The 23,128-nt window shown below is 44.4% G+C and overlaps 1 protein-coding gene across 3 annotated transcripts; it reads left to right on the top strand.

Moving 5' to 3' along the window:
• The first annotated feature begins 375 nt into the window (after positions 1-375).
• Positions 376-23,128, top strand: WRNIP1 (WRN helicase interacting protein 1). Of its 3 annotated transcripts, XM_058555389.1 has the most exons (7): positions 382-1,410; positions 3,776-3,967; positions 5,440-5,681; positions 16,035-16,264; positions 20,525-20,680; positions 21,722-21,801; positions 22,389-23,128. In XM_058555389.1, the coding sequence occupies exons 1-7, from the start codon at positions 583-585 to the stop codon at positions 22,662-22,664; spliced, it is 2,004 nt and encodes a 667-aa protein (XP_058411372.1). In that variant the 5' UTR covers positions 382-582; the 3' UTR covers positions 22,665-23,128. The 3 variants fall into 3 exon arrangements, with proteins under 3 accessions (XP_058411374.1, XP_058411373.1, XP_058411372.1); XM_058555390.1 differs by lacking the exon at positions 21,722-21,801 and having other exon boundaries at positions 379-1,410; positions 22,389-22,523; XM_058555391.1 differs by lacking the exons at positions 20,525-20,680; positions 21,722-21,801; positions 22,389-23,128 and adding an exon at positions 19,539-20,518 and having other exon boundaries at positions 376-1,410.

Here is a 23,128-nt window from a genome sequence, read left to right as displayed (position 1 = left end):
GTCCTTTGCCCAGTTTTCTATTGGAGCGTTTTGGGTTTTTTCCCCATTTCCCTTTAACTACAAACCGCCGTGGGCCTCCTCCCAGCCCTTCGCCCTGCCTACGCGCCCGCTCAGCTTCCCCGCTGCGGGAAGCCGCTGTCCCAAGCGCAGGCGCGGAGCGTTTCCGCGGGGGCGCTTCTTTCGCCACCGCGCAGGCCTACGCGCCCGCAACCCAGCGGCCTCCTGGGCCCCTCACAAAGGTGACTGGTGGCGCCGGCCGGAAGTGGACGCGCGGCGGCCGCGGCGAACGCCACGGACTACATTTCCCGACAGGCCGCGCGAGACGCTGCCCCCGGCGGCTGGGGCGAGCGACTGCGGACAACTCTTCCCGACGCGCCGAGCGAGGCGCGGCCGGCGGCCGGCCGAGGGAGAACTGACGCGGGGAGCTCCGGACGTGAGGCATAGGCGGCGCCCTCCCCCGGCCCGCGCGCATCCTGCCGCCTCCCCGAGCTAGGGTCGCGCGGCGCGGGGCCTACCGGCGGGCATCGCGAGCCCTCGGCGCGCGCAGGGGCTGCTGCGGCCTCGCGGGCGTGGGCGGCCACCATGGAGGTGAGCGGGCCGGAAGACGACCCCTTCCTGTCGCAGCTGCACCAGGTGCAGTGCCCCGTGTGCCTGCAGATGATGCCCGCCGCGCACATCAACTCGCACCTGGACCGCTGCCTGCTGCTCAACCCCGCGGGGCACGCGGAGCCCGCGGCCGGGCCGCACCGCGCTGGGGAGCGGGCCAAGGGGCTCTCGCCGCCCGGCGCCAAGAGGCGGCGGCTGTCGGACAGCTCGGCGCTGAAGCAGCCGGCCACCCCGACGGCGGCCGAGAGCAGCGAGGGCGAGGGCGAGGAGGGCGACGACGGCGGCGAGACCGAGAGCCGGGAGAGCTACGACGCGCCGCCCACGCCTAGCGGCGCCCGCCTCATCCCCGACTTCCCGGTGGCCCGCTCCAGCAGTCCCGGGAGGAAGGGCTCGGGGAAGAGGCCGGCGGCTGCGGCCGCGGCGGCGGGCAGCGCGTCTCCGCGCAGCTGGGACGAGGCGGAGGCGCAGGAGGAGGAGGAGGCGGTGGGCGACGGCGATGGCGACGGGGACGCCGATGCGGACGGCGAGGACGAGCCGGGCCGCTGGGATGCGGACGCCGCCGCCGCCGCCGCCGCCGCCTTCGGGGCTAGCGGTGGGGGCCGCGCGCACGCCCGGGCGCTGGCGGCGGAGGAGATTCGGCAGATGCTGGAGGGCAAGCCGCTGGCCGACAAGATGCGTCCCGACACGCTGCAGGACTACATCGGGCAGAGTAGAGCCGTGGGGCAGGAGACCCTGCTCCGGTCCCTCCTGGAGACGAATGAAATCCCCTCGCTCATCCTGTGGGGGCCGCCGGGCTGCGGCAAGGTGAGTGCCGCCTTGGCAGAAGGGTTCCGAGCACCGGTCTATGCGGGTCGGGCGAGGATCTGATGGTCAGAGAGCCCTGGCACAGGCCGCCTCTGAAGACTCGTCCCGTCTCCCCTGGATATTGAGGCCTAACAGTGCAGGGTCTACAGGTGAAGTCTGTGATGGATGTGAAAAAGGCACAGCTTCCCAGATTCGTAAGACGCATTTTCTGGTCGTTTTCAGAGTGAAAATATCTGCGTTCATAGGTTTGCAAGAATATGTGGACTTTTAGAGTTGATCTACCTTTGTGTTGCAGCACCACAGTAATGAGCAAATTCTCAGGGAAACAGCATGCTACAAATTGCAGAGAAACATTTGTGTGTTCCGTTTGTAGGTATATGGATTCAGCTTTGAAAAAAATAATCAAAAGTCTTTTTATGTCTGTTGTGCTTCTTTCCCCTCTTTCTAGCTGTTCGTCTATTTTAACAGACTGATTTTTATTTATGCTTGAGATTATATTTAATAAGACTAATATGAAAACTTTTCCCACTGCAAGTCATTTTCATCTAGCCGTTTCCATAAGTGTCCTCACAATGCCTGTACTTTAGGGAAGAAACATTGGTGCATTTTGGTGTCCAGTTCTATATGTGCTTTGTTAGGAATTAGCACAAGTCCAGAGGAGGGCAATGAGGATGTTGGAGTCTGAAAACATGTCATTGGAGGAACACTTGAGAAACAGTGGAGGAGTTAAGACTGAAAGAGGAGGCGGCTCAGTATTTAAATATACGATTGTTTTTATCCACAGGAAGAGGAAGGGGAATGAGCACCAGTGAGCAGAAGACAAAATTCCGGATCCGAGTGTAAAGGGACTATCATAGGTTTGAGGTTCAGACTCTTTAGCACACAAGGGCTGTTAGGATTTTTCTCTAGTTTTTCTTTCCAGCTTCATCTCCCACAACTTAATCACACCTCTCTTTACTCCAGTTCCTGGAATACATGTTGTTGGTTTTGCCTTGTTTGCACTCGTACTTTCCCTTTGGCCAGGAATAAATCAGGTGTATCCCAAACAGTTTTTTTTACCATGGCGATGGATTTAGTTGTTACCTCATTTAGGGGATTGAGCACGGACATTCTTATTAAGTGTCAGTGAACTCTTTACATAAGATCATGAGAATGGCTGATCAGCCTGTTGTTGGTGGTCCCAGATGGCAAGAAAAAAGTCCATAGAGAGATGAGTAGGGTGACCTGTAGAAGATGCTGGGCAAGAGATTTAGTGGGCTGGCTCTCAGTGTAGTGGGTGGTGATCAGTCGTAAGCCTGGGTGTATGTGGCCTGGGAGCCCATAGGCTGGGATTTGCTGAAGCAACAGCCACAACAGCAACTAGAAGGATGTGCAACTATGACATACAATTGTCTGCTGGGGCTTTGGGAGAAAAAAAAAAGGAGGAGGATTGGCAATAGATGTTAGCTCAGAGCCGGTCTTCCTCAGCAAAAACAGGAGGATTAGCATGGATGTTAGCTCAGGGCTGACCTTCCTCACAAAAAAAAAAAAAAAAAGCGGCAGCCACAGTATCTACTGTTGCTATACAACTATTAGAAAATGAAGTGCAGCCTTTCTGTTCATTCAGGAGCACATTTGTCCCTCTCTCAAACAGTCTTCCTTTTTCTTTATTCCCATTGTTACTACTATACCGCCAACAATGATAATAATAATAATAATGTTAATAACAGCATATGCATATTTATTGAGCACCCATTAAGTGCAGGCACCGAGGAGTGTTTTCTTGGGATCTTTGTTGTTTTCTGGTAAGTACTAACATGGTCAAAGTGCCGTGGTTTCATCTACATCCAGAGTAGACGTTCAGAAGTGGCAAGCTGTCATCGTAAATACGAAGGAGTTGTCATTGGTCTTGCAGTTCAAAGGCTCACTCTTCTTTTCTAAGCTGTACTGATGAGTTTCCAGTTGTGGAATTGATTGATTCTGTGGTTCTGCATTTCAGTTCTACACCTAGTCCTTCAGCAGTAATGCTTTCTTGGCTGGAAGCGGTCACAGCTGTCACCCAGGCTCTGCTAATTCAAGACAGCTGCTCTCTGCTGGGATTCCAAAGATCTTAGAGTCCCCAAAAAAGGCATCAAACGGGGTTAGGTACAAAGGAGAAAAGGTCAAGATTAGCCTAAGGTTTAGCTACTTTCCTGTTTTATTTATACCTTTTGTTTTTTTAATTTTTGAAAACGTGCTGTGGTGTTTCAGATTGTATCTGTGCTGCTAAGCATTCTTCAGAGTTCAAGTTGCTTGGAAATAGTGCTTTTGCTGCTTATGTTAGTACCCGTGGGTGCTTTTCTCTCTGTGTCTGATCATCTTTCCAAATTCTTGTCATCTTTTCTAGACCACTCTGGCTCACATCATAGCCAACAACAGCAAGAAACATAGCATAAGATTTGTGACACTGTCTGCAACAAATGCCAAAACAAATGATGTGCGAGATGTCATAAAACAAGCTCAAAATGAAAAGAGCTTTTTCAAAAGGAAAACCATCCTTTTTATTGATGAGATTCATCGGTTCAATAAATCTCAGCAGGTATATTAACTTCCTTCTACCTTTTTGGTCATTTTGAACATTACCTAGACTATAAAGAAGGTGAGATCACTTTGAAAAACATAAAGTACTATACAAATGCTAGGGACCTTTGTTAACCATTATTCACTCTGTCTACAAAGAAGCTCTCAGCCCATCTCCTTTGAGCTAGTTTCCCCACTTTTTCTTAGTGCTTTTTCGTGACAAAAAAATGCTTTCTCTATGTAATAAATGAAATTGTTGGGCTATCTCTGAGCTGTACATATCAGAAAAGCAGCTTTGGATCAAGTTTGCAATTTTCAGAAATTTTTAATCTAAATATTAGGAGTCATAGTGAACAGGTTAATTGATTTTAAGATCATTAATGTGTTTTTAACTTCTCTATAAAGTGTTACTTTTTATTTTCGAAATTAAATAGTCTGTTTTCTGTATCTTCCTGCTCTTGTCAAGGTGAATGTTACAAGATTTAATCATTACTACTTATTTAAATGGCTTTCTGAAATAGAAGAGGACTTTTTATAGACAAAGCCACTTTTGTATTTTTCCTGAATAAACATTAACTTTTTTTTTAGTTATACTTTTTTTTTGATATATTTGTTGCAGCTTTTAATCAGAGATAGACATATTTTACAAAACCCTACTAAGCTTTTTTTTCTGATTTGAATCTTTGACCAAATAGACCCTTTAGAGTTCTGACTGGCTGTTAGCACTCCACATTTCATATTGGGCCATTTTTTCCCTGTAAGACGCATCTGGTGGTTACATATTCACTGATACATATTTACCAAGTTTGTTAGGAAGAATAACAATATGATTGAGTACTTGAAGTGTAAGAAGATTTTGGAAATATTAATGTTTTTGTGTTTTCTTAGACTTCTGTAAATAAATAGTTGCTGTATTTAAGCTATGTGTTAGTTCAGCCTTGGGATAGAAGATACTTTTCTAAGTAAAGAAATCATTTTTTTTTTTTTTTGTGAGGAAGATCAGCCCTGAGCTGACATCCATGCCAATCCTCCTCTTTTTGCTGAGGAACACTGGCCCTGGGCTAACATTTGTGCCTGTCTTTCTCTACTTTATATGGGACGCCGCCACACCATGGCCTGACAAGTGGTGCATCGGTGCGCGCCTAGGATCCGAACCCGGGCCACCAGCAGCAGAGCGCGCACACTTAACTGCTACGCCACAGGGCCGGCCCCAAGAAATCATTTATGTTGAAAGTAAATTAGAATTCTACCTGAGCTATTAGTCTACCATTAAGAGAGTAGGCTTAGACATTGGCATTCCAGAAGGTGTGTTTTAGGCTTAAAAAGGATGAATTGTGCTCTCCCCATGTTGCATCCACATTCAGTGAATATAAAGCTGCTATTCCTGAACTCAAAATTAGAAAGAGGAAGGAATGGATAAACAACTTACATAGGATTCCGCAGGTTGTTGTTGACTGGAATCAATTTCTTCTGTTTTCCTCCCATGATTAGGACACTTTCCTTCCTCACGTGGAATGTGGAACAATCACTCTGATTGGGGCAACCACAGAAAACCCTTCTTTCCAGGTCAATGCTGCTCTTCTGAGCCGCTGTCGGGTTATTGTTCTTGAGAAACTTCCAGTAGAGGCAATGGTGACTATTTTAATGCGAGCGATCAACTCATTGGGAATCCACGTCCTAGACTCCAGCCGTCCCACTGACCCTCTGAGCCACAGCAGCAACAGCAGTTCCGAGTAAGTTGACTGTGGGCAGTATCTTAGGGGCACCCACCTCCCAGAGAGTTCCCTGGCAGGGAGCCAGAAAGGGCTGGACAGCAGTAAGGAGAGGGTGGGGACAGAGAAGAAATGTTGGTCTAGTAATGAAGACAAAAGAGGAGGGAAGTACTCAATTATACCAACAAGTATATCTTTGCAAACATTTCCTTTCTTTTAAGATGCATTTTATAGCTTCTAATGGGTACATCTGTAATTCTTCAAGCTCTAACCTTGCCTTGCCTGTTATGTTAGTTCTCAGGGGTTTGTTTTTGTGTTAGGGGTTTGGTTCTTTTCCCAGCACGCACTTTTTAAAGGCCTGGAAGACTAATGGAAATCTTATTATTTTCTTTCATGGAGTAGACAACTTACAAATCTTTTGAGATTTATACTCAGATTCCAATTTCTTTTTTCCTCCAGTTTACTCTTTTAAAAATATTAAGTAAAAGTTAATGTAAACGTTACCATAAAATTCTTTAAATGTTTTCAGAATGATTTTTCACACTCTAAAAGTCAAACTCAGTTCCATGAAAGTAAAGGAATTTTAACTGAAAATTACGCAGTAGAGGTTGTCCCTTTCCTTTAGGTAATCCATTTCTGTATCTTGAGTGCTGCGTAAGTTCCTTGATACACAGGGTATATATCATGGATAATCAATTAGATTTCTTGGGTCAGAGGTTCTCCTTTGTTTATATTAGAATATATTCTTCAGATGTCGTTTATTCATGTGTCAGCTGAAATAACGCAGTGGAACATAATCTGGTCTGATGAGAGGCTAAAGCCTGGCTCTTCATGGCTGTGGACCCCACAGCTGCTAGTGCCTGCCCTGAGGCCAAGTTCTGGAGCCACTCTTCTGTGAGGATTAAAGTCCAAGACGTTGTTTTAGACTCAGCGTTTAGGTTTCAACAGTCTCTCCCTATGTGTCTGGCCTCCTGTTTGCTCTTGTCTCAGATGTAGGAGGAATTATGCTGTGCCTCCTGAAAGCCCTGAAGCATGGCCAGGGACCCCGGGAGGATGAAGTCGCATCCTTGTAGAGTGGGGATGGGGTAGCCGTCAGAATTGTGGCTAACAAGAAGTGTGGAACCTGTGGGTATCAGTCAGGTGTGCTCATACTTTGGAGCTCTTTCTGTGCTGGGCCCTTGTCAGGGTTGAAAGGGTCTATTGTCAGCTCCTTTTATCTAGTGTAGCTTTCTTTTGAACAACATTTTCACTACAAAACTCATATAACCAAGTGATAAAGAAAAATAGAAAGAGAGGGGGAAAAATCCTAACATTTTTCGGTGTATTTTTTTCTGTGTACTGGTTATCTACAACTTTATATCCTGTATTTCTATTTCTCTAGGGTAATTTTATTTCATTCATGTCATCTTGTTATAGCATTGTTATTCAGATACCGTCAGGTTTTTTCCGCTCCCTGATCGCTGCCATGCCATAATTTAAGTGAAGTGAGAAGGACAGTAGAACCATGATGCTAATCTTAAAAAGGATTTCTGCATTTTAATAGGATCCCCGGATCGTTTGCATGCACCTCAAAATGTCAGAGGATCAAATGAAAGAATTAAGATTTCTTTAATTACTGAAACTGAGAGCCTGGTATAAAAGTGAGCCAGTGATTCTTAACGTGCTAAAATTACATTTTAGTCAGAGAAAATCTCCCATATCTAATAGGTTGTTTACTGTTTCCACTATCATTCATTTAGAATTGATCCTAATTATGACTTCATAATCTTGTTTACTTTCTTATATCTCCTACCTTCCTGGAAGGGCTTGGAGGATAGGAACTTGTCCTTCTTGTTCATATCCCAGCACCCAGCACCCTGCCTAGCATATAATACATGCTTAGTAGATGGTTTGTGAATGAATAAATCCTAGCTTTCAATATGAGGGAAACAGTTTAATTTTTTTATAGTATAGTCCAACATAAGGGATGATTGCCTCATTGTCTAGGTATCAAGAACCTTTTTCTTTAGTACCACTGCCCAATCAAACTATAGCAGCAAGAAGAGTGAAATTAAAGATTTTTCAGCTTAATTAATTGGTCTACGTGTTAGCAATTCTGACAAGAAGTTCAGTTGAGAGATATCATAGGCCATAGACAGAATTCTTAGATTATAAGTGATTTCCTAGTACCTGGCCACCCCAATTGCTATGGATAATTAAAAGTGGATTGTGTTGTCTTTCAATTTTAAGTAAAATTTTACTTTTAAATCCCTATTGGCTGGCATCAACTATATGTGCATTCTTGTGGACATAAATTAGATTTGGTTATGTTAATCTAGTTGGAAGGAAGGACTTAACCCCAAATAATTACTTTCTCTTTCTGGGAAATTTGCATTTATATTTTTATGTCATGTTTTGGTGCCCTAGATAGCAACTAGAACATTTACAGAGAAATCCCAGACTGTTTAAAGCTGTGCATGAGAGGAGCTGAGCAGGTGCTGGATCTGGAAACTAATCAAGCTGGTGCTTACACCATTCTTGATTTTACTTGAGGAATTGTGAATTCTCGTATAGTATTATAGTATACACATGTATGTGATAAATTCCCAATAGTGTGAGATAAAAGTGTTCTTTTTTTGTTTCCCTATATTTATTTATTCAGTATAAATTGAAGGCCCTGCCTGTGCCAGGCATTGGCTGAGTGTTGAGAAACACATTCCTATGCCTTTAGAGAGCTCAGAGTGTGATAAAGAGATGGATAGTAATTGGCTTCCGGTGACATGCTCTGACTGAGGTATGCCCAAGGAACAGTGGGATATAGAGAAGAGGCATCTAGAATATGTGAAATCAAATGTTTCGCCTCCTAGATGAGGGGATGCTGAATTGAATTTTGAAGGATAAGCAGAATTTAGCTAGATGAAATGGAAAGCTCATTTTGGCAAGGGGATATAGGATGTGAAAGGCAAGGTGGTAATAAATAACATGATCCATTCATTATGGCTGGATGGAAGAGTGGGCATGAGAAAGTATTGGTCAGTGAGGCCAGGGAGGGAGGCAGGGCCAGATTATGAAAGACCTGTGTTCTAAGTTAAGAAAAGTGATGTGGAGAGCTATGCGGAACCATAGAGAGATTTTGAGCAAGGGAACAACATGCTCAGATCTACATTTAGGAAGATGAGTACAGCGTTGGAGAGGGTGGATTGGAGGGAGTTGAGGCGCCCCACCCCCCACCCCTGGGACAGCAGGAAAATCAGGAGGCTATTACAGTGATGCTGAAGACAAGTGACAAATACAGATGCCTTGAACAAAGGCAGGAGCTGCTCTGAGAAATCACGCAGTCAGGTCTCTAGGCCTGAGTGTGAGGAGGGAGAAAAAGGAGTATCCAAGATGACTCTCATATCTGGTGACTGGGCAAGTAGTTACACTTTTGAACAAGAAAGATATCACAGGAAGAGGAGCAGAGGAGGATGTGGAGTTCAGTCTGGGACTTGTTCAGTTTGTGGGGCCTCTGGGTGATTGATCTGGAGTGGTCCCATTAGATAGAAGTCAGGAGAGCAGTAGAGAGGTTTGAGATGGAGATTTGGAGTCACCAGCATTTCAGAGATAGAAGAGCCCGTGTGTTTGAATAATTCCCCTGGGAGAGAGCTGAGCCAGCAGCTAAGGGCAGTAAGTTGAGGACTTGTCACCATTTATTGGGTGGGAGAAGAGGAGGAGCCCAAGGAGACAAAGTCTGGAAAGGCAGGAGGAAAACCAGAAGGATGCCCACAGAGAAGAGCTTCAGCAAGGAGGGAGTGTTCAGCATTATTGCACCAATTAGGATAGGTTTGGCTGCATATAACAGGCAAAAATCAAATTAACTGCAGCATAAACAAGATAGACCTTTCCTTCTCATGTCAAAGAGTCTAAAGGTAGACAGGTGTTAAAAATGCAGCTCCTAGTCAGCTTCACAGTATCGTCAGGGACCTGGGCCCCTGTCTTTCTGCTCTACTACCTGCAACACATGGCTTCTACCTCATGCCCCGGGGTGGCTGCTGGAACTCTAGCCATTATATCTGCATTCCAGGCAACAGGAATGAAGAAGGGCCGAAGAATAGCATCTTCCTCCCTCTCTTTACTACTTCCCAGCTTTAATGAGACATCTGCAAAATAGTACCACGGGGATATGTTCTAAGAAATATGTCATTAGTTGATTTTGTCATTGTGCAAACATCATAGTGTGTACTTACACAAACCTAGATGGTATAGCCTTCTACACAGCTAGGCTGTATGGTACTAATCTTATGGGACCACTGTTGGATGTGTGGTTTGTTGTTGATCAAAACGTCCTTATGTAGCACGTAACTGTACTCTATACTCAATTGTGATTTGTGTAGAGAAAAGATAGACGTAAGCTGGTAGTTAATGTTGAACTATCTGTACCCGAGTTCCTTTGGTTTGTATGGGTAATCAACAGGTTTCACATATTTTGCTTTCTAAACGTTTTGGTCACATGGTGCAAACAGTGAAGCATGCACATGGTGCAAACAGTGAAGCATGTTATCTGTGCAGTCGGTTAATTTTGGAGGCCAGGGAAAAAATCCATGGTCCACATCGTCTGATGGGCTTGTGCTGCTGAAAATGAGAAAGTAAACTAGTGTTTAATCACCCCGCAGTACTTGCTGCTTTGAGGGATTGCGGATTCCAGATCATGGAACACATGCATATTCAAAAATACCCCTAAAGAATCAGTTGTTTGTGGACTAGATAACAGTGTGTAAGTTTGTGGATGTGAGAAGCTGTAATTGTTCTGTTAACCGTCTAACTAGGCAGAGTTCCAAGAGTTGGTTGAAAGAGGTGAAGTGGCTTCTGTCCTTCTGAGGTAAAGGTGCTGCGGCTTGACTCTGAGACCGGGGCTTGTGTCCAGTCATCTTGCGAGGGGAGCCCAGACAAGATGGCCCCAAGACAAGATGGCTTTAGGGTTGTTTCTTGGGTTTTGTTTTTGTTTTTAGTAAAAGTTTGGACAGTTTTGCCTGCCTTTTAAAAATGATCTTTTCTAACATTGAAGAGAAAGAAGGGTCATGGAACAGCAGAGTAGAAGATACTGATCAGAATGAGTTGTGGTTTTAGAGTGGGTTTTAATAATTTTCTTTAAAAATGTTTTAATATAAAGAACAAAAGGTACGTTAACATACATTTTTAAAATGATGACATAAAAACACTGGCAACCAGAAGCATAGATCTCCTGGACCTTGTATTTGTTTCCTGTGGCTGCAGTAACAAATTACCACAAACTGAGGGGCTAAAAGAACAGAAATTTATTCTCTCACAGTTATGGAGGCTCCAAGTGTGAAATCAAGCTACTGGCAGGCCACTTTCCCTCCGAAGGCTCTAGGAGAGAGTCCTTCCGGCTTCTGGTGGATCTTGGCATTCCTAGGCTTATGGCAGCATCAGTCCAATCTCTGCCCCCATCTTCACATGGCCGTCTCGTCTGTGTCCCTCTGTCTTCTCTTTTGCTGTCTCCTATAAGGGCGTTTGTCATTGGATTTAGGGCCCACACGTGAGATCCTTAACATAGTTCCATTCACAGGCCACATTCACAGCGGTAGGTGTTAGGAGTGGACTCATCTTTTGGGGCCACTGTTCCTCCCACTGCAGCCCACCAGGTGTAGAGTGTAGTGTAACTAAGAAAGGTGTGTGCCTCTGGAGGGTTAAACAGAGAGGGGCATCATCTGTGAAGTGTGTCCTCTCTTTTTGGAGAAACTGAGTTTTGTTTTGTTTTGTTGTACTTTCCCCCTGGTTATCGTGGAAGCAGCAGAGCCTAGGGCTGCGCCGTGAGGATCTGCACTTCTAGAGAGTATGGTACTGCACAGTCTGAATCGGTCCTCCTCAGTAATGACAAAAATAGCTAACATTTCTTGAGTTCTCATGATGTACCAGGCACTGCTCCGAGTGTTTTACATGTCTTATCTTGTTTAATCCTCTTCGAAGTAGGTGTCATTATCTCCTTTATGTTAGATGAGAAAACCGAGGCACAAAAAGGTTAAGTAACGTGCCCGGGATCACCCAGCCTCAACAAGATGGAGCCAGTTTTTGAAGGCCTGTTTCTAACTACTCAGCTGTTGGAAGGGATCTGGGTACCAAGTTAAAAGTACTTAGGAGCCAGCCCTGGTGGCCTAGTGGTTGAGTTCAGTGCACTCTGCTTCAGCAGCCCAGGTTCGGTTCTCGGGCATGGACCTACACCACTCTGTTAGCAGCCATGCTGTGCTGGCAGCCCACATACTAAAAAATAGAGGAAGGTTGGTGCAGATGTTAGCTCAGAGCAAATCTTCTTCAGCAAAAAAAAAAAAAAAAAAGAGTACTTACTTTAAAGTTAAAATGCTACTGGTGAGTATTAAAATTCTAACCTTTCTCTATGTTTCTTCATGTAAGGGCAACACTGTATTAATTTGTAAAAAATTAGGGACAAAAGATTCCCATCTATAGTTTAGCAGTAGTGTCTTTTAACCAGATCTGCACATCACACTTACCAGGGATGCATTTTGAAAATACATGTGCCCAAGGTCTGTCTATGAAGATTTCAGAATCAGTTAATCGGTGGTAAATTATACACAGAGAATTTTAGGAAGGTTCTCCATAATCTGACGCACATCCCTTGTTGAGAACCACAGGATAGCAGTTTTTACCCTGACCATGGACTGTTCCTTTTCCTTAGTGAAACACTGAGATTCACGGGGTATTGTTTTTTAATTTAGGGAGAGAGAGTTTAATTGAACCATATGTATTCTTTGTTCTGCCATGACGTAACAGGTATACTTTCATAGACTTCACTCCTCCTCTAATTTAAACATCCAGCCATCTAAATAGAATCCTCAAAATCCCAATATCATTCACCAGAACAACAATGTGCAGAAAGATTCAGGGCCTTGAAAGAAAGGACAGGAGGGAGCTGTGTTTACAGCATGCTTCCTGTATTCCTGTTAAGACCAGAGCATTTCTCTCCAGTTAGGGAAACGGGCTTTCTTAAGTCTTTTATCTCTAGGTCTTATTAATTAGCATAATGATCTTTTCCATTGCACTAATTTTTACCATTTTTTCCCTTATTATGGAACAAACTTTTTAATCACATTATAACAATAGAACTATCTATTGCTTATTTCTCTATAGGATGCTATGAAATTTCAGATACTCTATCCACAAAGTAGATTTTGCCTCATTTAATTCTATTCTAACTTTGAAAGTTACTTTCAAATGGAAAACATTTTATAAGTTTATGCTTGCATTTAAAAGTAATGTTAAATTCTCTGGAGCAGGCATAATACTCTTTCAAGATAATTTGTGCAATAGTTACTATTTGCTGGGGAGCTTTGCAGATAGCAATACAAATATCCCTTATTTCATCATTCTTGGCATAAGCACTCTCCTCTGCTCCCTATCTTAAGATCTCAAGGTATTTTAACATATTTTATTACTCCTCAGAACCTGAGTAATGTAAACTGGGATTTATTGGGTGGTAGATAGAACCTTTTAAGCGTTCTGTACAGTGTTCTTACTAGTGAATTTCCATTTGGTAATTTACTTTTGTGACCATTTTGAGTGCTGTCAGCAGTCTCCTTTTGTTACTTGAACAGAGTTGCTCACAGATTCATTTGTGTTTAAAAATACTCATTTTGAATGGGGGTAAACTTGGAATGTGGATCATATCGAAGGGGAAGAAGAATGGAGCAGTGAAACCACTCAGGTCTGGGTTGTTGTGGCAACACCTCCCCTTCCCCATGACTCCAAACCTGATTAAAAAGAGTGAGAACAGAACAACTTGGACTTGGGTTAAGAGTTTAAAATTTGAAGGAAGAATCCTATTTTCCAACCACATAAAATACACACTGTTTTTTAAAGGCTTATTCACAGGGCACTGTTTATAAATCTGTGGAGCAGTCTGCTAGTTGGCTTCTCATAATTAACAACGTCTACTCTCTGACTCTATATGAAGACTAGTGGAAACGGGGCAGTGTAGAAAGCACACATTTATGGAAGGCCACTCATCTTTCCCCTGTCCCAGAAGCACTTCATGCCTCTGGATACGTACAGTGGACAAATTGACAGAAAAGGGATAATACTAATGTTAAGGTAATACAGCAATAGATGACTTTTACCTGTTTGTCTCTATTTTTAAAATTTGATATAATGTACATTTTGTAAAAAAGTAATATTCAGAGTTTGGAGTAGCTTGCTTGTTTTTCAAAATATTATTTAATTGTTAAGGATGCAAACTATCCATGATATGATCCCAATTCTGTTTTAAAAATTAAATATGAGGTTGATGATTGCATGGGTGGATGGATCATAAAGGAAATTCAACAAGTGACCTAGTAACTGTTGTTATCTTTAGGTGATGGAGATAAGGATTTTTTTAATACTTTCCATATGTTATAATATAAAAAAAATAAATGTTTCACTCTGAGATTGTGTGAAAATTGAAGTTAGTCCATTTGCTGTGCAGACGTTGATTACCTATTCTCTACCAGGCCCTGGGGATACAAAGAAAGAATAAAATGTAATTCCTGTCCTTGAGGTTCATTGTGGGGATGGAGAGAGAACAAATGTGATCAACAAATGGCCCGCCTTTGGTGATGCCTCAGTCAGTTAGGATTGATTAGGGCTCCAGCTTTACTCCTTTTTCTTCCTGCAGATGATCCTGTAGGCTCTTGGTTGCTAGGAAGCTTTCCAAGGAGATGGCAGGCATTGCTTTTATTAGTTCTGAGGCTCAAATGAGATATTCAGGCAGTTTTGGTTCTCTTTGCCCTCCTCACCCCCACAGAGACACAGAACGTGTGGTAACTGAGCTCTAGGAGTGCCCTTACCTTTCAGGCACATTGGGTGCTACCGCCTCTGCTCTGATTTTGGTTCCTTCAAACACATTTGCTTTAGTATGTGTTGTCTGGCATTTTCTTCCAAATCATCTAAAGTCTGCTAAACGATATCCGCTTGAGAAATGGTCTGTCACCTTTACAAAGTGCCAGTGATGTGTGTTGTAGTATCTGGTCAAGAAGAGAGGAGAATGGGCCTCTAGACTGTAACCATGGCTCTGGGGCCCAGGCGATGGTCAGGAGTCTGATGAGAGAGTTGTTCATTAAAAAGCTAAGACAAAACAAGTGCTTATGTGTGGTGACAGATGAATAACTGGAAGTCTTGGCTTTGGTAAATAAGGGAATGAGATGAAGCAGTTTTTAAGATGTTAGAAACAGATCTTCTATGAAATACTAATTGGTGTTGTTCAAGCTATTCACCAAAGCGAAGTAGTGGGGCTGGGTGTCTAGTAAGAAATTCTGCATATACCTTCGCAGACAAGCTGGGTTCCCTTTCGTGACCCCCTCCCCTCCGCCCTTGGCCCAACCCAGTTGGTGCCTGTGCATTGTTTTCCAAGCAACTGATTTGGACAGTCCTAATCGACTTATTAATTATTATAGACATTTTCGACTGAAGGTTGGCAATGACATGGGTGAGCTGTAACTTTGAAGAATTATTTTTTGCTCTGCAAATGTGCAGCAGGCAGCTGGTCAAGAATTAATAAGACCCCTCTAAATAATTAACGTGTTAGGTATCTTGTCTAACTGGACTAGAAATAGAAAATTTTGCTGAATTAGACTTGAAAATGAATCATAGTTAGACCTTGTTTATGAAGGTCCACATTTAGAAATGTGATGGTAATATCCTCGCCTTCAGAAAGAGGTTGGGTGACTTACCCAAGGTCTTAGAGCTAAATTCTGGCAGAATCTTCTGATAGCTAGGCCTTCTGAGAGCCCCAGCTAACGACCTCTTTGCTACTCATGCAGACTTCATGTGATTAATACCCTCTTGGAAGTGCGCCCCAGGCCAAAATCCCTAGTTCTAGATCCTGATGTGCCCAGAGTAACTGGGGCCCTGGGTGGTTGTTTGTGAAATCAGGGAACTAAACTGTGTGATCTGGAGCCTTTCAGAGCTAGCATTCTGGTGGAGGCTGCCTCTTCCCTGTGTGGAAAGTGGTCTGAGCGTCCCTGTCTCATCGGAGTGTGGACTGTCTGTGAAGCACATGTTCTCCACACTGTAATGAGGCACTACCGTTTCTGTAGTTTTCATTGTTGTGTAGGGTAGAACCAGAGACACTGCATGTCAACAGGGCCTCTCTAAAACTTTCCATCCCTCATTCATACATGCTTGTGTGTGTGTGCTTATACAGTGAAATACCCTCATGACTCAAAGTCAGGTCAGTTCTCAGTCTTGAAAATGCTTAACCGCATTAACAATGTGAGTTAAGAATAAAGGGCAGAAGCCTTGAACCTAAGGTAGCTTTTTAGTGACCTTGCTGAGACATATGAGTTCGCTGAGAAGTGCTACAGAATGAAGAGTGTGTGGCAGTAACTAACACTGGTTGTGTTGTAGGCCCTCGGTGTTCATAGAGGATAAAGCTGTAGACACTCTGGCTTATCTCAGCGACGGGGACGCCCGAGCTGGATTGAATGGACTTCAGCTGGCGGTGCTGGCCAGGTTAAGCTCTAGGAAGATGTTTTGTAAGAAGAGTGGGCAAACCTATTCTCCCAGTAGAGTTCTGATCACTGAAAATGATGTGAAGGAAGGCCTCCAGCGATCTCACATTTTATATGACCGAGCAGGTAAGTAACTGAAATGTAAAAAGAGTGAAACTTTAATGAATTAAGTTGTGTACACACATTCTCATTTCCAGACCTCTGACCTTCAGCTGGGTCCAAAGCATGACCATGATTCTCAGTTGGATCTCCATATTGGTAATAGAATTAAAGCTTGCACTCAGAGCCTGATTTCAAAGACCTGGCTTCCTGGCCTTTAAGAGAGGCACAGAGCAGAAGCTGTCCTGATAAGAATTGAGAGGAGTTTTGGGCTTTGAAATTGCAGGCTTCAAACTTATCTTATAAGGTAGATATTTTTCCATTCTGATAGCACCTTTTAAGAATACCTGCATTTTTGAAAGCTCATATATTCAATTGACTAATTCTTGTGATCATTTATAATGGCAGTAAATAATGAGGACTTTTGCAATAAGTAACTTAGTTTTATTAGTTTAATGAGAATTAAAATTCTTAATTTCTAGAGTCTCAACTAAAAATTGTTTACATGGATCTTGATGCTTTTATTTTGCAATAGCTTTTTTGAAAATTAATTTCGCTATGTGCACTTATCTGTTTTTGTAGAACCACATTTACAAATATCACATTTGATACTAGCTCTTATTAAATTCGTGACCTGGCAATATTAAATGTCATAAGCACAGCACATTTGTATCTTTTTATGAAAGGGGTAGATGGTGAAGACAGCATATGATAGATTAGGCTGGACTTCTGGGGCTTAAGTATTTGTGTGATTCTGGATAGAGTCATATTGCAGTAACTGAAATAGAATTTCCACACCTTTAAAAGCTATGCCAGAAAAGGAAGCTGATAATTGAACATTCCAGATATCACATAGGCTGTGCCATGTCTACAATATTTCCACATACTTTTTGATGATGCAAAGTACTTCTTACTGGATAGAGAAGGGGGTGGGGGAGCTTAAGAAAGACTTTGGTTCCAGGCACTGCCTCCTGACGCTTGAACAGAGCCGCTGTGTGACCTTGGGGAGTGACTGGAGCTGTTCGCCTTAGTGCCCTCAGCTGATGGGGGAGGGCTTCTTAGCACTCAGGACGCGTTGGAGGCGTTGAACACAGTCTTGTCTGCTTTCTGACGTGACTGTGCCTCTCAGCAGGCCCTCTTCTAGCACAACTCAGGGATCTCAGATGGCCAGTTCTCTGTGCTCCTGAATGTCATAGGAATGCTTGGAAAATCTGAAAAGTAAAACATTCTCGATGTGGAGCTTTGCTTTACTTTTGGCAAAATACAAGAACTGGATATATGAACAAAATTCAAAATTTTAAGAGGTAAAAAATATTCCCACATGCTGGACTGTGTCGTTTCTGGGGTTTCCAGCACAGTGGTCTCTCTCCCTTCTTGTAGGTGTCCTAAAAATGACTCTCCATTTTGACTGGACCGACTGGAGCTGTTCTTTCACGTTTTGTCAGACTGTCATTTAATATCCAAAAAGCTACCATTTAACATAACATTAGCTAACATTGAATAGTTGAATATTTCATATACATTGTCTTTTTTTTTTAATTCTCAAAATAACTTTAGGAGGTAGCTATTAATATTATCCTCATTTTACAGATGACAGAGCTTGCCTAAGTTCACAGAGCAAGTGGTAAAACTCATCCTCCACTCCAGGTCTGACTGGTTCCCAGGACTGTGTCCTTCCCCACAGCTGGTGCTGCCTCCTTGCCAGCCTCACCCCGTGGTCACCAGTCTGACCGCTGGAGTGCGCTCATGCACACTCACATGCACTCACACACACACAGAGGTTGTCAGACATGTCCAGTCCTAGGGTTCCTACTTCTTGGGGCTCACGTGCCACCTAGGGGAGCCATGCATGTTGGGGATCAGCTTTTCTGTAGCTCTGCTGCCCCATTGGAGGCCGCCTGGGGCCAGGCCTTGAGAACCTATACATTCTACAAGCCCTACACTTAGTGTGATCACACCCCAGCCTACCCCACTGTAGCAAATCTGGTCCACAGTGGGCCTGTAGACACTCAAATACAGTTCAGATCCTAGAGAAGCATTCTCTTTCAGGCTTTGTTCCATAAATAAGGATGGTGGAAGCATTGCCCTGGAAACCTGCTAGCTTATGCTCTTGGGCCTTTTTATAACTCTGGTGAGACACAGACCCCCACCCCCAGGATTTTAACTTTTTCTTTTAATGTCATCTAGTATATAGTTACCCACTTGTGCGATCCAGTAACTAGCTCAGATATTTCTGTGTCAGAGTGAAGAAATTTCCAAATGAGAACAAGTTCTCTGCCATACACTGAGGTCAGGGTTATACATAAATAATGTCAAATTTTAGGTTATAAAGCAGTGTATGATGAAAGCAAAAATGGAAACTAGCACAGAATAGTATCTGACAATTCCATGTTTCTATAGTGCTTACTCCATTCCAAGCATACGTTACACAGTCCTATAAGCTAGGTGGTCATGTAATGCCCATTGTACAGCTGAGAAACCCAAGGCATAGAGAGCATCTGTGACTTGCCCGTGGTCACGTGACTGATGAGTTTGATGTTCAAACCCAGAGCCCATGCCCGTAACCATACTGCCTTTCAGCGTTGACGCGCAGTAAAGGCCTGAGAAAACGAGTAACCTTTGTGTTGGGAGATGCACTGCCATCTCCTTGTTTACATTTGACAGAAAGTGAAGTGGAGGTGGCACGAGATGGCCAAGCCTGTACTGCCCAGTCCTCTCCCCACGTCCAGGCTTTGCTCTGGAGAGTTGCAGAGCACAGGGGCAGAGTGTCCAGGCCTGGGAATGGGGGCTGGGCCAGAACCATGTGGATTTTACCCAGAACACTTTCCCAGCCAGTCTCCATAGCATTGTGATTTAGCTGAAGAAGCCCTGGGATGGGTGACAACTGTTTATCCACAGATATCCAGTAGCTGGGCTGAAACCCTTGATCTGCCCTGATGCCCTCCTGCGGTGGGGTGCTCTGGCCCCTGCAGTCAGCGTCTCCAGTCTTTCCTCTTAGGCAGGCCGGCATCTTGTCCTATGCTCTTGTCATCTGAAGGCCAAGTGTCATCTTAGTAGCGTGGTCAGCTGCTGGGCTTGTTACTGGGGCCCAAATGCTGTGCAAAAGCAGGTCATGGTCTCATTGTGGACATTGGTGCTTTTGTGGAGGGACTAATACTAATGAAAATAATGCCCCTGCTTTCTGGTGAAGAGGGTGCCCTCTCCTTGAACTTAAGGAAGAGATGATGGGCAGAAAATAGTGAAATGTGTGCAAATGCAAATGTTTAGCTATAATTTTCTCTCCTTAAATATGTTTTTCTAGGGGCCAGCCCGGTGGCACGGTGGTTAAGTGCCCACGCTCCACTTCAGTGGCCCGGGGTTTGCAGGTTTGGATCCCGGGCACGCACTGATGCACCACTTGTCAAGCCATGCTGTGGCAGCGTGCCGTATAAAGTAGAGGAAGATAGGCATGGATGTTAGCCCAGGGCCAATCTTCCTCAGCAAAAAAAAAAAAAAAGAAAGAAAAAGAAAAGAGGATTGGTATCAGATGTTAGTTCAGGGCTGATCTTCCTCACCAAAAAAAAGTTTTTCTAAAGCACATTTCATTGATTTGTTTAATTGACCTGTTTAAAAAAGTGGAGTTAGACCAAGTGGTGAGGGAGAAGGGCTCCAGTGCATTCAGGCCGAGAGCTGTTGGTCCATGTGTCAGTCCTGGGCTCCTGCCACACAGGTGTCCTCACTCCAGGTTTAAGTGACCACAGGCTTCAGATACCAGAAAGGCAGCTGGAAATGACACTGAGGAACAGATGGGCTGTAACAGCTGTCCTTGCCACCTGGCTCTCTATCCTAGTGGCAGGGTCAGTTTTCCTCAAGTTGACGGTGGGGCACACGTGGGGCCAGAACGTCGGAATCCCTCTCCCTCCTCTCTCAGCTGTGGCAGACCCACTGAGATCTAGGAGGACTGCCTTTCAAAGTGAACGTCTCCTCCCCTGGCCTGGCCTGTGCCCACTCCATGTGGACAACCCCAGATCTCCCAGCAGTCTACTGCATGAATGGGCCCACAGGCCCCGCAGGCAAGTGCGTGGGGCTGCTGCAGCATCCCACACCAGTGGACTGCACCCTGCACTGAGCAGCCTGAGGACAGTTGGCCAACCTCACTCTCCTCAGGCGTTCCCAGGTCCCCTGTTGGTTCAGGCTTCTTGACAGTCAGCCAAGTGAAATAAGCGGACGGCTCGGATAACTCTCGGTGAGCTCTGTGGCTTCCTTCTTCCTGCCCGTAACGGAGCGGGTGCTTTTTGTGGTGTCCAGGAGAAGAGCATTACAACTGCATCTCTGCACTTCATAAGTCGATGCGGGGCTCGGACCAGAGCGCCTCCCTCTACTGGCTCGCGCGCATGCTGGAAGGAGGAGAGGATCCGCTGTACGTGGCCAGGAGGCTTGTGAGGTTTGCCAGCGAGGACATAGGTGAGTGTGATGGGAGGGCCCAGAGCCTGGTGTTCACCTAGGGTGGGGTGGCATTGGGGAGGGAATGCTGCTGCTTTTTGGCCTAAGAATTTCTTGGTACTGTGTGGGACAGGTAAGGAGAAGATAAGAAGACTTCAGTGTGAACTTAGTGCTTTATTTCTTGTTATCGTGTGTGTGCTTTTGACTGTTGGTGTTCCTAAAGTCACCATTTTCTGTTTCCTCTTCAGTAGTGATTTTCTTACCATGAGTATTGAAATAAAAGAAATATTTTAAATTTGCTTCGCAGTCAGTTGTTCAGGTTTTCATTGACAGCTCCTGAAGTGGAGCTGAAAGATTCTGGACACTATTTTTTTTTTTTTTTTTTTGTGAGGGAGATCAGCCCTGAGCTAACATCCATGCTAATCCTCTTCTTTTTTTGCTGAGGAAGATCGGCTCTGAGCTAACATCTATTGCCAGTCCTCCTCCTTTTTTTCTTCCCCAAAGCCCCAGTAGATAGTTGTATGTCATAGCTGCACATCCTTCTAGTTGATGTATGTGGGACGCGGCCTCAGCATGGCCGGAGAAGTGGTGCGTCGGTGCGCGCCCGGGATCCGAACCTGGGCCGCCAGTAGCAGAGCGCGCGCACTTAACCACTAAGCCACAGGGCCGGCCCAATTCTGGACTCTATTTAAAGAAAAAGATCAGAAAAGCTTTACACTTCTTTGGTGTTAGTAAATGTTTTGTTTATAATGTATCCATCCTTGTGACTGTCTTCATGGCCTTTGCTCCTTATGTTTGTTGTCATCTCTCATTTTTCCTACGAGATGTAGACTTCTTATCCATAAGGAGATACTTCTTGACACCACACAGTCACCACTCAGTAAATATTTCTTGAATGAGCTATTGAGATCAGAGAAAAGTCAGTCCATTTTGCTAAATGGGACTTTTTGGTCAACGAAGTCTTCGAGCAGTGATGGTCTCTGGTCATGGCAGCATGGAGAGTGGTCAGGAAGGAGGTGTGTGTCATGACTTAAACCTCCCTTGTCTTTCTGTGTGTGACAGGTCTGGCAGACCCATCTGCGTTAACACAAGCAGTTGCTGCCTACCAAGGCTGTCATTTTATAGGCATGCCTGAATGTGAGGTAATGTAATCAGCTCAGTTCTTTGCAAAACAGTTCCTTTCTCCTGTGCTCTGTCCCTTTGTGGATTTGAATATATGTTCTTCCCTCACCATAGTGTATAGGCCCACTGAAGAAGCTGCTTGGCTTTTTAACTCCCATTTTAGAAGCCTTGACGCTAGAGAGAGGGGACCTAGGTATCAACAAGGTCATGTTTCAAACTGTTTTCGAGAGTCTTGGGTTCAGGGGAAGTGCTCAGGGTTTCCTGGGGGCAGAAGTGTTGACGGAGCTGAACAGGAAGTCTCTGCAAGTTCACCCACAACAGAGCAGCTTCATAGTTATCTGTGTTATATATTGGGGTTTTAAGAAAAATTTCATTTAACATAAAGCCTTGAGTTAAAAAAAGAAAGAAAACCACTGGTCTGGTCAACCTCTGGCCTTATGGAGGAGTTTCTTCTTTCTCTCAGAGGTGGTTATCCAGACTGTAGGCAAAGGGGAGATAATAAAAGCATGGCGGGAATCTTTGCAGAACTAGCTAGAGACATCAGAAAGTATCCTCCAAAACAAACTTTCTGCCACCTTCGAAATAAGATGTTTCCTTTTCGTCCCAGGTGCTCCTGGCCCAGTGTGTAGTCTATTTTGCCAGAGCCCCCAAATCTATTGAGGTGTACAACGCCTACAACAACGTCAAAGCGTGCCTGCGAAACCACCAGGGTCCTCTGCCCCCCGTTCCGCTGCACCTGAGGAACGCACCCACCAGGCTGATGAAGGACCTGGGCTACGGCAAGGGCTACAAGTACAACCCCATGTACAGCGAGCCCGTGGACCAGGAGTACCTGCCAGAGGAATTGAGAGGGGTCGATTTCTTTAAGCAGAGGCGATGCTGACTCGGAGGCTGTGACAGCAGAAGGGTGTTTCCTTTTTTTTAGGGAGGGCCAGAAAGAGAGAGTTACTGAAGTGTGAAGTTGTTTGCTTGGTGGAAGTTCAAACAGACCAACATTTTGTGCCAGAAATGTAAGAGTTCCTTAGGTGGAGGCACAGTCACTTCAACTAAATGTGTAACATTGAAATTGTGTTCATTTGCACTCTGTGCAATGGTTATGCTTATGAAAATATCTGGCAGCTTTGTGCAATGATTTAATGTTATAAGGAATTATCTATTTTGTCATAGTATTTAAGTCATAATGTCATTTCAGAATTTAGTTCTGTAGGATTTTTTTCTTTAAAAAATGTATATTCTGGGTAGTTTCCGTTGATAAAAAAATGTAATTGTGATTTAATACTGCATAGTGTTTTGGGTATTTTTTTTATATGCAAAGGTCTTATGAGCCAATAAAACTATTTCAAAGTA

Source organism: Diceros bicornis, chromosome 14, assembly GCF_020826845.1.
Source record: "Diceros bicornis minor isolate mBicDic1 chromosome 14, mDicBic1.mat.cur, whole genome shotgun sequence".
Taxonomy (NCBI): domain Eukaryota; kingdom Metazoa; phylum Chordata; class Mammalia; order Perissodactyla; family Rhinocerotidae; genus Diceros; species Diceros bicornis.
The sequence above is the reverse complement of the archived record's forward strand: the minus strand, read 5'-3'. Positions and strand labels throughout refer to the sequence as shown.